Source organism: Aythya ferina (assembly GCF_964211825.1).
Source record: "Aythya ferina genome assembly, chromosome: 10".
NCBI lineage: Eukaryota > Metazoa > Chordata > Aves > Anseriformes > Anatidae > Aythya > Aythya ferina.
This window is the reverse complement of record NC_140306.1, coordinates 20,867,172-20,881,702: the sequence shown is the minus strand read 5'-3', so window position 1 is coordinate 20,881,702 and position 14,531 is coordinate 20,867,172. Positions and strand designations below refer to the sequence as shown.

Genomic DNA, 14,531 nt, shown 5'->3' with positions numbered 1-14,531 from the left:
TTTCTAAATGACCCCTAGAATAAGAGAAATGACACCCTGACAGAGGTCATTACTTAAGATAAAACATAACATACTGATACGTTCTTTAACATAATCTTGGATAATTCAGTTTTACTGCTTTGTCACAAACACTTGTATAAAAAAAATTGAAAGGGCTTACTTGAAACAGTCATCGCAAGCAATACTCCCCGTGGTCTCCTTTATAGTGCGTTCAGAAACAAAAGCTGGATATTCAGTATCACAGGGCTCTAGGGTTTGTTTCAATCTCTGTGCTATGGGCATAGCAAAAAAAAATATCTTGTTGTTAACATGGGAAGAACAGCACACAAAATTCTGAACAAGATGAGATGCTGTATTGCAGAGCTCACAGAGAACGGAAATGTTACTCAGCTTCTGCCACCCTGTGAGATTTCCTAGGCAGTGCATAACACTATTTTTTCAATTAAAAGAAAAAAAAAAAAAAAAAAAGTTTATCCATGGAATGTAATTTAGTAACACATAACTGTTAAAGTAGTTATTCATGGTTTAGCCTTTGCCAGCTTTTTTTTTTTTTTTTTTCATATTTATGCACAAGTTTTTTATTCTTTCTCTGTGGATTTGGGATGGACTTACTGTTGCTTTTATTTCAGTGATGCTGTGCATCACTAACTCATTAACTATGGGTGTTTACATGTATTTGATAACTAAATTGTGGTAGATTTTACTGATTTCAGCAGTTAAAATAACTGTGGGTAGGGGACAGAAGCATTACCTTACCCAGAACTAATGCTTGTAATCTGCTTCCCAAAATACTAATAATAAAGGCTCCATAATGCCTTTCATTCAAAGCCGTTTTGCCGAAACAGTGCAAGGGAGAAGGAAGTGACACTATTTATGCCTTAAAGCTTGGAAAATCAAGGTACAAAGAAACAGTGTGACTGGCTCAAGGTCAAACTACAGGACCGTAGCAGAGCTGGGAACTGAAGGCAGCTATTCTGACTCTCATGCTGATGTATCTGTTGGGCAATGTCTCTCTTTAATTCCCTTTCTTTTTCCTCTCCAACCTTTCAGTCTTCCTTAACACATTTGCACATCAGCACAAATGTTAAGGCTATCTTAAACTAATTGCTAAGTGAGAAAACAAGACCAAGTATGACAAAAATAGATTACACTAAACAGGCTCTGGGACTCCACAGATCTTTCATTCAAGACAATCTGTTTGAAAGCCAGTGGTGTATCTGTTACACAGTGGCAGGGGAATGACCCAAACCACATCTGCAATCAAGCACTAGGATGCACATTTCTGAACTGTTCTTATTTTTGTATATAATTACAATAAATATTCCCCCAAATAATACCTCAAGAAAAGTACTAAAGCTGGTCAGAAAAGTTTTATTTCTGATGTTTCCATTACGGAACTAACTTTAACAAGTTAGCATTTTTGTAAAAATTATCTGACTAGTTCTACTGTACCTTCTCCCTTTTTTTTTTTCTCTTTCTGTATTGTTAAGAATGACCAAAATTTACCTCATCTGTAATTTTGGATCTACTCTCACTTGTATCAACATAAGATTCATATAATAAAGAGGCTGTCAGAAATGGCAGACCAGCCTGACATGGGGCTCAGATTTTCAGACCCTCTTTAGAGTCCAGAAGATGGTGGGGTTGTCCAAGGTGTGGGACATTAGCTTCTTCCTCACATTTACAAATGTGATTGACATAACAAGATCTTTTGCAAGAGTGCTTTTCCTACTTTGGTTTGGTAAATTGGCAGCTGTATGGGGATGCTCTTAAATTTTCATAATATGTAGTGCTCTAAACAGACATTTATTTTTATGAGGCAAAGAGGGATACTGCCCTTAAAGAATGTTTTCCCTAGCATACAATGCAGGTGCCACTGGACATTCACGTCAGGATATATCACAGCATATTTGTACAGTACACTTGTAAAAAACATTGAAAAAAGTTACCCATTTCCTACTCAGGCTGCTTCGCACTGTTATACAAGAACCAAGCTCTAAGACTGGCATAACTGCCATTCTTCTTCAGATGTAAGGTACAGTTCTGCCTTTCCTGGGGCTAGCACAGCAAACCTTAGCATCTTTCCCAGCCATAAGTGTGAGATATATTTTCAACACCTTGAGGGACATCACTGGAAAGTTACTCTTGGTTTTTAGAAGACTCATGTAGAAACTGCTGATTATGAAGCAGCCCAAAAAGCCAATGGTGTCTAGCTGGTTCTCATAGAGGCGTTTGTATATGTGCATCCAATCTACAACAGACTGTTCATGTATCTGAAGAAATGGTTTCAACTTTGCAATGCAGTATAGAGTTTCCATTAGCATGGGATGATGGAAACATCTACACTACACTAAGTCACTACAACTACACTAAGTCGATACATGTAAATTTCCAGAAGGCTCTTATCAAATCTTCACCTCCAGCAGACACCCATCTCAGCCTCCCTTTCCCCCTACACAGCATTTAAAACATGTTAGGCAGAAGCTGACAAGCGCTCTGCCACTTACTGCCATACTGTCCAGTTGCTATTAGGACAGTTTATATATATATATATATATATATATATATATATATATGTATTTCTAGAAGAGTTCCAACATTTTACTACCATAGAGGACACTGGAATATTCCACGGCATTAGGGTGTTCCATTTTCCCCATACTCTAACTTCTAACCTTTTTCAGGATCTTATTCTGGCATAAAGACAGCCAAGTATCCAGTCAATGTAAATAGGAATTAAAATCTAAAGTAACGATTTTATTTCCTGCCTTGTTGAGGAATATAGAAATCTGCAAAAAGGAAGCTGAAGAATTCACTTTAAATCATTATACTAGTCAAGGGCATGCTGCACAACTGGCTTAGGAAGTAGCCAATTGAATGGCACAGTTGCAAATATACCCCTTACTTTTGAGCAACACCTCCAAAATGTCATAAAAAGTCTGCCAAAATATAAGAGGCAGCTGAAATTCAAAACTTCCATTCCTTAGGAGATGATTTATTATTTATGGCTAAAACATCATTATTATTTCAGATGAGGTCTCAACATTTTAAAATATTGTTTGGAGTAAACTGAATTTTTATAAATATATATATATATATATTGTTGTTTTTAAATGTCTATTTTGATTAGGAAGATTAAAAATATATATTTAACCTCTCTTGCTTAAAAATCAAAGTGTAAAATATTTACTATTTTAAGTTTTAAAACTCATCACCAATGAAATTATACTGAAATGACCATGTTCCTTTGGAATTTAGTTGAAATTGTATTTTCCAGCACAAGAATTTCCTACATGTCCTAATAGCCCCAGGAAAAAATAAACAGTATAATCAGAAAAAGGCTAGTGTAATTGCTTCGTTCATAAGGATTGCTTTGGAATGAAGGGAAACATTGCAGAAAAAAATAATCATTTTTTACTATTTAAACTTTTCTATTATAGTAGTGTACTGTATTCCTAGAGCGCACACAAGAACTCCAGTTATCCAAATACGTTAATTATCTTGTATTTTGGAAAACATTAGAAAAAGAAAAGGATGCTGAAATGAGAGACAAACCAATTTTAACAGGAGTCTATTATTTAATCTAAAAAATTATTTACATTCAATAAATATATATATATATATTACACTTACCTTTTGCTGTTAGATCAGAGTGCCACCAACTGCATAGATTAAACTCCACAAGGAACCTACAGAAATGATTAGATTTTTTGAATTATCCCACAGAATATTTTCAAAACACTAAATTGCCTGTAGTTTGATACCATTAATCCTATTCTAAATAAAAGTTAATTTAGAACTGAAATTCATGTGGCTAGTGTAAGTCTGGGGTAATCAACTTCTGCTATTCTTGGATTTTCACTGTGTTGTACCTTACCACTGAGAATTCATTCTGAAATTATTCAATAAATCACAAATTAACCTAATACTAAGCAGAATTCTTATTCTTATCTGGTCTCCATGAAAAGTCTCAGTGCACAGCAGCATACAGCATTTTTACTATTGAATATTGTTGAAAGCTCTTCTTCAGCATGCAGTGTATTTTGACTGTCCAGTAAAATGCCATCTGTTTACAACTGCCCTGGCTACCATACAAGAGTACACATAAAATAATTCCTAGCATTACTTTGGGATTTAAAATAATAAAACTCTTTTTATATAAAGGAGTGGCAAAGATTGATTAACCAGCATCTATCCAGCTCTAACTAGACATGTGTAGAGAATGCATTTTCCCCACTAAAAATACTGCAATTTACTCTGAAGTATGGACTGAAAAATACCAGTCTGTCAGTTAGTGTGAGTGTAAAGAATATAAAACCAACATCCAGTTTATCATAGGAATATGAAACAACAGTATTTCTAATCACAGAAAGTTTCTTAAAATTTTTGAAGTTGTTATGGCTTGCATCAGTCTGATTCTAACATGATTTCTTTTCTTGATATTTACTTTGAAAGCTGTATGTAAGATCAATCTCTGTACTCTGGCCAGTTAATTCTCCTTAGCTCTTATCACAAATTCTGAAGAAAGATCATTTAATTTGCAATTAAAAAAAAAATTACAAGAAAAAAAAAATCTATTTCAATGCAGATAAAATTCACTTCAATCTGCAACTCTTCTCTCTGGTAAACACAATAATAAAACAAATCCCTTAATAACAAAATGCATTTAAGGCTTCTTCCTCATATGATATTGTTCTGTGATTTCTCAGACAAACTTTTAAGGCAAGGCTCATTATGTATTAACTTAAATTGCTAGAAGAATTATACAAGATAAAAAAAATCTATACAATCTACAGAGTACACCTTATCTGGCATATGCTGTAAAGGGTCCATCTTACCGAAATTCATGAAATGACAAACACTACAATGAATGACTCTAACAGTTTGCTATACTGACAACAGCCCACCCAAGCAGCATTACAAACAGTCAGGCATTTATGTTAAATTTAACAGTAACCACAATAATAAATTTAGTTTGTGTATTGCAATCTGCTAGACTTACTAAGCAAAGACATACAGATATAAGTGAAGACCATGAATAACATAATAAAAGTGGAACTGTGCATTCATATAGCTAGAATTTCTTCAGATTTTAACAATGCTAAATTGGACTGCCAAACATCGAGAACTATTACTAAATTAAAAATAATACAAGAAAAGCAGCACAATAGATATAAAAGGCAAGAAGTACAAATGTTCATTAAGTATTCAAAAGTATAAATACTCATTAATTTGTATAAATATTTTGAAGTTCTTGATAAAATTTACTTACAAGACAAGCTCAGTCATAATCCATTTTACTGCAGCAAAGAAGGCATTATAAGGCTGAAGAGAAGCAACTCATTTAATAAAAAGGCAAAATATCAATATTTATATCTTAACTGAATTATTCACATAAAAGCAATGCTATGGATATTCAAATGCATGAGAAAAAAGAATAACTTTTATGAAAGAAAATATTACAATGAATATTAAAATATAGTAATGAAATTTCCTTTTAATGTGGTTGGTCAGACACACAGATTATCAACTGGAAAAGGAAAGTTTTGCAAGTGATTGTTAAATATTTAACCTCTAGGGGTTCCTATTTCCCAGGCTATTGCTGGAGGAACAGCTCTGGTGGATAATAAGGGCTTTACTCAGACTGCAGTTCAGACTTGCCTCTCTTTAATGTAAATATCCTTTCATTATCTAATTAGACTGGGAAAAGCTTCTGAAATTTGAAATTACCTAAATGAAGTAATATGTGTCATACTGAAGACCCACTTGTAAGCAGTGTAAGTAATTTTCAAGATTCTTTCTACCCCCTCTATTTTTCTGAATCGTAACAAAGCAAATTCTTTTAAAATCCCATGTTTACAATACTTCTATATTTTAGGGATAATATGGAATGAGGATATACTTAAAAAAAAAAATATCAGGAAGATTAATTATTTATGAAATAATCTCAGCAAGCAAAGTCAGTTTTCAGACATCTGGAATGGAGAACTTTGTCTTCTCAAACATTTGTGTTAGGGTCTTTCAGCTGCATAAAAATTGGCAGTTTTGTTTTTCAGATTCCGTATCAACAGAGCATTTCAGTACATGCAAGCAGTCATACTGACTTTAACAGAACTCCTCAGATGTCTAAAATCATGTTTTACTTGGCTGAATTAGCACCTTATGGAAGCAGTGCCCTTTGGCAGGGCAGTAACTGGCCAGTGACAGTTTTCAGAAGGCACAGAAGCCGTGCACAGCTGTAACTCCCAGAGCCAATGAACAAACATCATTCACTGGCATGAAAAGCTGAAAGAGCAAACTAGAATGCAGAAAGCTCGAGACCATCAAGGGCTTCACCTATTGTGGTGAAAATGGGTTTCACCTACTAAGGTCTTACAGGAAAAGATGAAAAAGCTACAAGCCTTGCCTAGAGATGTAGAGGAAAAAAGAAAAAATCAGCTCTGTGAGATATCTTATTTATTTTTGTTCCAAATCAGAAAACTTGAAATTTCCCTCACAAGCAATTAAAAATTTTGTTGCATACTTTCCTTTTTATAATGCCAAGTGATATAGTGGAAAATAATATTTATTTAGTATTTATAAATAAGATATATTTAATGTAAAACACATTATGAATTTTAAAAGCTATTACTTTTGATATGAAAGCTATGAGAAAATGAAAAAATTCTTTCAGCATATCTGAAAATAATACATTTCAATATAATGAATATAAAATGAGCAAATGTTTTGGAATTTTAGTGGGAAAAATATTTCATTACATCAATATAAAGGCATTCTCATGAAATGTGATTTTACTAAGACAGTCTTTCCCACTCAAAGACCATTCCCTCAAAAAATGCAACAGGATTTATTCTCTCTATATATCTCAGCAAAGAACAAAGTGGTTCTACAGAGACCTATCCAGAACTTGGAACATTTTAAACAAGAAAATATGCTAAATAACAAAGAAACTGGTTACCTTTTAAGGAGGAATCCCATACAGGTAAAGAAATGGAACAAATGATCTGTAAATCTTGTCCATCTCTATTTTATCATTTTAGTTACACAGCCTAAAAACCTGTGCTAGATAAAGGGGTCCAGCCCTGACTCCTGCTTTCCACAATTGTGGGAGAATGTTTTGAGTTCCTTTAACATCACATGGTCTTTGATGCCTATGCTCCACTTCTCTACTGTTTAAACAATGAAGAAAAATGCTAGTTTTAGAACTTTCTAAAGAGTCTCACTTTTCTCCATGTATCTATTCCTGTATTTATACAACCGTAATTCTCAAATGGAATTATAAATATTTGTGAACAAACACATTGCTTATGTAGAAAATGTACTGAATGCTTCATAATAACCTGACCTATATGTGCAAAAAAAAAATATATATATATATTATATATATATATATATATAAAATATATATTATATATATATAATATATTTGTGGCATTAAAATAGAAAAAGAATAATGCTTCTGGGGACTCTAGCTTTACCTGTTTTAATGCATGTTCTCTTTGTACTTTCTCTGTAGTCATGGTTATTAGAAGTGATTGAATCAACAGAAAAATAGGAAACTAACCAAAGCTCTGCCCATCTTTCTCATTGAACCTTACAAAACTCACCTGAGGTTTAAAAGAAGAGTTTGTATATCTTTAAAAAATACAAAGAAAGAACATGCTGTGAATACTTGCAAAGTGAGCTGAAACTCCATGCCTTGGGATGGAAGGATGCTGCTAACAATTTTGATATATTACAATTTCTCATGCAACTGTGATTTACAGCATCCTATAGTATTTCACCAACAGTGTAAGTCTCATTGCACAGCCTGGTACTTATTATTATACCAATCTTGTTTTAAGTTCAGGCTTTACTAGATAACAGACTGGCAAGTGCAATAAATCCAATTTTGCAGGTACTTGAAAAACATGGGGTCATGTAAATATGTAAATGAAAACATCCCAAAGTGCAAATGATTATTAAACAAAACACAAAAACTATATATTTATAGATATTTAGAAGTTGGCAGAACTTTGATATTTCCTCAACAATTTGAATAACTATGGCTAGGCTTATTTTTTCTAGCTGGATCCCTGTTTATTGAAAAATACTATCAGATAACTTTTCCAGACTGGTAAAACTACTACAGTGTTTTGCTGCAGCTTTTACATAATTTTTAATGCTAAAACAGCTATTAAAAAAATCTTTTTAATGTGCAAGAACTACGTTTTATTTAATGCTTTGGCAGTTCTAAATGATAGATTACTATAGTAATCAGTGAAACATACAAATGATTATAAAATGCCCTTAGAGTTATTAACTAGAAATATGATTTGGAAAGAAGGATGTGTTGCCCTTGCAGACCCAGCTTGACTCTAATCAGGCCTTGCAGAAGGACATGGTTTGTATTCAGAGCTGATTGTTAGAAAAGGGTTTAAATAATCATTGAAATTTTACTTTAAAAGTTATCTTCTTTAAATACTAGGAAAAAATAACATGTAAAAATCATTGACTTATATGCTTTGCCAATGAACCTACCCTTATATTAATAATAATCAATTTAAAATTTGAATTACATTTTTGCATGCGTGTATGTCTTTACATATAGAAAAGGCATGCGTGATTCCAGCCACCCATACAAAGCACACTAGTCATTTACAAAGTCCTGAGAAGGAGGACTCGCATGGTGCAATGGGCATTCTGACAGAACCTCAGAAATGGGGGTCCAATGTAAAAATAATTGCATAAGTACTTGAACTTGAAAATGCTTAACTCTTTTTTTTGTTTATTTGTTTGTTTTTATAATTCCTTTTATGTACTATGATAAACGCAATAGTTGTAAACATTCCAAATTAAAATAATGGACTTACAATGGCCATGAGATATTTGCAACGATTTTCTTTGATGATTGCATGGAAAGGTGCTCAGAAAATTCACTGTACTTACGTCCAGTAAGCTATGGGCACTGTCGCTACTCTCTTTGTTTGTTCTACACATGGCCTGGTAGTCATAAAGTGTAATTCTACAGAGAAGAACAGAAAACTCCTTGACTAAAAGGAGAAAACAAAGTGGAGTAAACATGATGATATGGAACAGTCTGCTCACAAAGTAGACGGGAAAAAAAATCAACCGCAGCAAGGAAAAGAGGGAAAGGGATTGTTAAAATACACATCACATGAAGGAGAATAAAGGTAAGAAACAGTGTGAAAACTTTGTAAGGATTTTATCAGACTGCAGAACAAAGCAAAAGCATAACTGGGAGAAAACAGGGAAGATACACATAGTGTAACGCACAATGAGATAAACAATGCAAGGAGGAGGAGAATACACATTCAACATGATGTTTAAACAATTGGTTCTAGACTGAAACTGGTACATTTCGTCCCAGAAAATGAAAGAACCTATGCATTTGAGGGGCTTCTCACAACAGTCCACTCAAACTCCAGTACAAGCAAAATGACACCTATGTAGTTACGAGCACCTCAGTGCATAACTAATTTGTAAAAACATGGCATTGCTTCAGAAGAGAGAAGTGGAATTTCTGTGTATTCATGGTACACACAATCGAAACAGCATAGATTTACTTCTGGATTTTTTCATGAGGGCAAAATAGTCCATGCCAGGTACCTGCTGAAATCAACATATGCTAGAAGCCTCCTGAGATGCATAGTAAACAGGAAATTTCTTTCTGCTTGTGATTTTACTCATCATTGACACACTTCAGAGATCTAAATGTAAAATCCAGAACTCAGAGATAGTATATGGAATTGTGATTATTTCTCTAGATCTGTCTGTCCATAGAAAAATTAACAGACTACACCCATCCACATAAAAAGCATTTAACATCTGTAGCAGATGTAAAGAATAGGCTGATAAGTTTCAACAAGTGTAAATATATAAATGTTACTAGCTTTATTTGAACATATTGATTTGACTTTTGCATCATCAGAGGGACAAGGGATCATGGCTGGACATAGATGTCTTAAAGATGTATGAGATGGGACTTCAACATCTTGCAATGTGTGCCTTGCTTCTAAATGAAGACACAAATTCAGCCACAGAAAGGATGTCCCAGAAGCTGCCAAAACCAGGTCATGAAATGCATCACCATAAGGCATTCTGCACTGTATGCCATGAAACATTGCAACCTGTACCAATAGAATGTTTTAATCCATTGTGGTAGAAACTGTATATAATTTTTCTGATCTAATTTTGTGACAGTAGCCATCACTAAAAGCTTCTTTGTTGTGCCCTATATTTTCTTTTTGGCTTACAGGCAAAATATCTAAACATATTGGATCACTTAGCTTCAACTAAGCATTTAGTACATGGTCACATTGCTTACGTTATTCATTCTTATATTCAGAGCAGAAATGGCTAGGAAGCCATTGTTTTGTGGACTGGCAGAGAGAGGCACATGGTAGACAAACGCATAACTAGAGACCTAAACATGGGTGTAAGTTGAACACTGACCATCTTTGGCAGAATCACGCCCACAGCCAGATCCGCGCACACAGATCTGCCAAGACAAACAGAGCAGTACATGGTGTAAGCTGTGCTGCCTGTATGGCATGCAGTAATACACCACTTTCCCTACCATGTTTTTCCTTTATTTTTCCCCCTTGGTAGCCCTTGTAAGATAATCTCTACAGCTCAGCCTTTCCAGTCTTGGTTGACTATTTTGTTTGTCTACAGTTAAGAGCCATGTTGTATGTCCACACTGACCTACTAGGGATGGTGGCAAGTAATTAAGTGTATGTACAAGGATAGTTTAAGGATTTTAATGTGCTCTCTGCAAAGTAATCAAGGATGTCGATGATTTGGTCTCATCCTACTTGATTCAATATTTAGTGTTACAAGTTGAATAATATTCAGTTTTGCCTGTATTCTTTGTTAAAGGTTTTTCAATACAACTTTGATGAACATTTATTTGGTATTTGAAAATGAAATCATTTTCTCAACCTTTTCATACACCAGAACCACTTGTTCAATCTGCAGACTCATTATCCTGCTAAGAAGTGTTAATCATATGTTATTATAGCGTGCCATTTGGAATGTGTTTTGAACTTCAGGTTGAATATTTCGAAGAAGTCTCCCCTCTTCTCCCATACTTACACTTGTTAGTGTTAAATTAAAATGTAGTAAATAGTTTCTTTAAATGCTCAAAGATAAAGAGTCATAAATGGACTGAAATATGCACTCAGAAATTAAATTAATATTATGTCTAATATCAGTATAAACATGCTATTTTTTTTATATTATCTTACTGTATTATAGGGAGTAGACAGCAGTCTAGGATAGTATTACGAGGAAGAAGAAGAAAAACATTAAAAGATGTGTAGTTAAATGAAAGTTAATTTAACAGGGGAAAAATACTAAAATTTTCAGTGAAGTAAAAGAAGACAGTAAGAATTGTAAAAGAAAAAAGCTCAAAATCATTGTGGAACACTGCAAAATTGTTGTTTGGAAATGTTTTAATATCATCTGTGGATGATACAACAAGCTTAGCTTTACTACATATATTTGAAGGTGTTGCCAGTGTGAAGATTCTGGTTCAGGAACAACCTGGAAAATAGATAATGTATCCACGTTTACAGAAGGAAAAAAAAAAAAGAAAGAAAGAAAGAAAGAAGAAGAAGAAGAAGAAGAAAAAAAAAAAAAAAAAAAAAAAAAAAACCCTTTAGCAAAATCTTTATCAAATCTTTAGAAAAATCTTTAACAAATCTTTAGAAAAGTACATGACAGACATTGAAAACATCCTGGAAAGATTTCTGATTTTTGAACCATGAATTCCTATCTCAGTGACTTTCCAAGTGGGCAGTCTAAACACCTATCTTAAAGTTTCTAAAGACCACTCATGCTACTATAATACAGAACATGCGAAATATACCCATGAAAGCATTACTGCCAAATGATCTCATAAAGACCTTATTCTTCCACACTAAAAACAAAAAGGAATTTTACGCTATGCTTCAAAGATCAGCAGATGAAGCCTATAATCACGTTGAAATCTGAACACTGCAACATACTGAATCATTTCTGGATTCTCTGTCTCTGTGAATGGTACTGAAGCTCAGTAGAAATGGGTTCCAAGGCATTTACAAATTCAAATACAGTTTTGCTTTGTTTTGGTTTTATTCTTGTAAATATACTAGCAAGGTAAGAGCCTTCCAGCCCCATTCCTTGTAAAGGCTAATACAGTATCTGTAGTCAAAACAGTAGCCTAAGACACTGTGGTGCTTCTGTGTTCAGATGTCATTTCCAGGGTGTTATTTTCTTGCTGATGTCCTCAAGATTTTACAAAATAAGCTTTCCATCATCCAGACAGATCTAATTCACTGTTGCAGAAAGAAAGACTTCTAGGTTACCCGTTTTGAAGTGATTGCGTTCCAGTTTTAAATAACTGTTTGCAGCTACCTGTATCCTGTTCAACTGACTATACTTAAGCAAACCTAATTGCCTGCTTCCCACAATCAAATTTTAAGACTGTCTAGGTGCCATGCTGTGTATTACAGCACTTCATGGGAGATCTATTCTCTTGCTACAAACAACATGTTTGGGACTTTTTGACATCACCATGCTGCTAACTTCCCCTATTTCCACACCTCATCACTGAAACCTACACAGCAGTTGATTTCAACATCAGCCATAGGACAAACACGGACTACATGTGATAATCTTGAACTAATGAAAGATAACTTTCCAAAAATGAAATGTGTAGCTCCGTTGTATGTAATTTCAGGAGCCAAGTACATTTTAGTGAAAACCTTTTTATTGTTAATTTTCTGATATTCCACTCTTGTACTTTGCAATGTACTTACAATAAAATACAAATCTGGTTCAAGAAAATTAAGCTTCTAAGACCTACCAGCAGTACAGGCTATACTAACAGATGTACACTATTTCTTTCAGCTAGATTTTTCAGCATTACTATGGATCTCTACTTGGTACTGTGAAATATCATCACTGACAATTATAACAGCTGAAAGATCTTCAATGCATAAAATTTTGTCATCAGTTTAAGACAGTTGCGGGGTGGGGTGTTCATATGCGTAGGAATAATAAGCTTCTTACTGTGGAATAAACATTTAAAAAAGAACAAATTCTAAAAAAAAAATAACAGCAACAACAACAACAAAACATAGGATGCAAACAATAAATGAAGCCCTAATTTTTGACAGTACTGTTTACTCAGTGTTCTATGTAAAAATTAACAGAGATTACAGCTCACTTCTGGTGGAAAGACATTCATTAACTCAGACAAAAGATATTCAGCCTGTGTCATATTCTTGCAAGGAGGAGGAGGAATGACAGTATTGAATGATGTGAAGAGTAAACTAGTGTCTTAAGTTTAGAGAGGGTCTTTGCAGGGAGATAGTAGGACGTTGTATGGAATCCTGTGCTGTTTCTGTCATAGCTCTCCCACCTTCATTGACAGATTATCTATATCCAGAAGCTGTCAGACTAATACCTTTCACCAAGGAAATCAAGAAAATGATGAAAAATAAACTAGAGCACTTTGAGAAAACAAATTTGTCATCGCATATCTTTGCTTTTAACATTCAGTTATTCCTAACTGCCAAAGTGCTGCAAAACGCAAGGTGTACAAAACCTACAACTCAACATGCATTTGCAGCATACAGAACAACAATTCATCTACATAGCACACATGTCTAGGTTTCTCCCTAGGTGGGTAAAAGATTTCAAAAATACTAACATATTTCACAACATCACTAGTAATATTTACAGATGTAAGTTCTCACTATGCACAAACTCAGTTTTGAGACATTAATTTTAGATGTTGGAAGGACAAGATAGGAGCTGAAAACACATCAGGATGGGGGTCTTTGTCTGGGTCCTGAGCATTATTGATGACAAGAGCACAATGACATATATAATTTTTTGCCTACAGGTAACATGCATTTAGGAATAATGTCTTCTTGTAAACCTGTACTAGACAAGATGTTGTTGCCTTATCATTGGAGATATTCAAAGTGAGGTTATAGAATCACAGAATCATAGAATATCCCAAGTTGTAAGGGACCCATAAGGATCATCAAGTCCAACTCCTGGCACCACACAAGTCTGCCCAAAAGTTTAGACCATGTGACTAAGTGCACAGTCCAATCGCTTCTTAAATTCAGACAGGCTTGGTGCAGTGACTATCTCCCTGGGGAGCCTGTTCCAGTGTGCAACCACCCTCTCTTCCTGATGTCCAGCCTAAACTTCCTCTGCCTCAGCTTAACACCATTCCGGCGGGTGTTTACAGAGAATCACAGAATCACAGAATTGTCTAGGTTGGAAGAGACCTCAAGATCATCGAGTCCAACCTCTGACCTAACACTAACTAATCGTCCACTAAACCATATCACTAAGTTCAACATCTAAATGTCTTTTAAAGACCTCCAGGGATGATGACTCCACCACTTCCCTGGGCAGCCCATTCCAATGCCTAACAACCCTCTCAGTAAAGAAGTTCTTCCTAATATCCAACCTAAAACACCCCTGGCTCAACTTAAGCCCATTCCCCCTCGTCCTGTCACAAGGCA

General features: G+C 34.5%; 1 protein-coding gene across 5 annotated transcripts in view; it reads right to left on the bottom strand.

The window, feature by feature from the left end:
• CACNA2D3 (calcium voltage-gated channel auxiliary subunit alpha2delta 3) overlaps nt 1–14,531 on the bottom strand; it is a 468,808-nt gene that overhangs the window by 20,469 nt on the left and 433,808 nt on the right. Inside the window, exons 32-35 of one of the 5 annotated variants that reach the window (XM_084530631.1) lie at nt 8,929–9,004; nt 5,273–5,325; nt 3,634–3,689; nt 161–272 (exon numbers count right to left, since the gene is read on the bottom strand). In XM_084530631.1, the coding sequence (XP_084386757.1) occupies nt 161–272; nt 3,634–3,689; nt 5,273–5,325; nt 8,929–9,004 (297 nt within the window). Of the gene's footprint in view, nt 1–160; nt 273–3,633; nt 3,690–5,272; nt 5,326–8,928; nt 9,033–10,455; nt 10,502–11,438; nt 11,548–14,531 lie in introns of those variants that run through there. The other 4 variants (XR_014696339.1, XR_014696338.1, XM_084530629.1 and 1 more) reach the window with 4 other exon arrangements.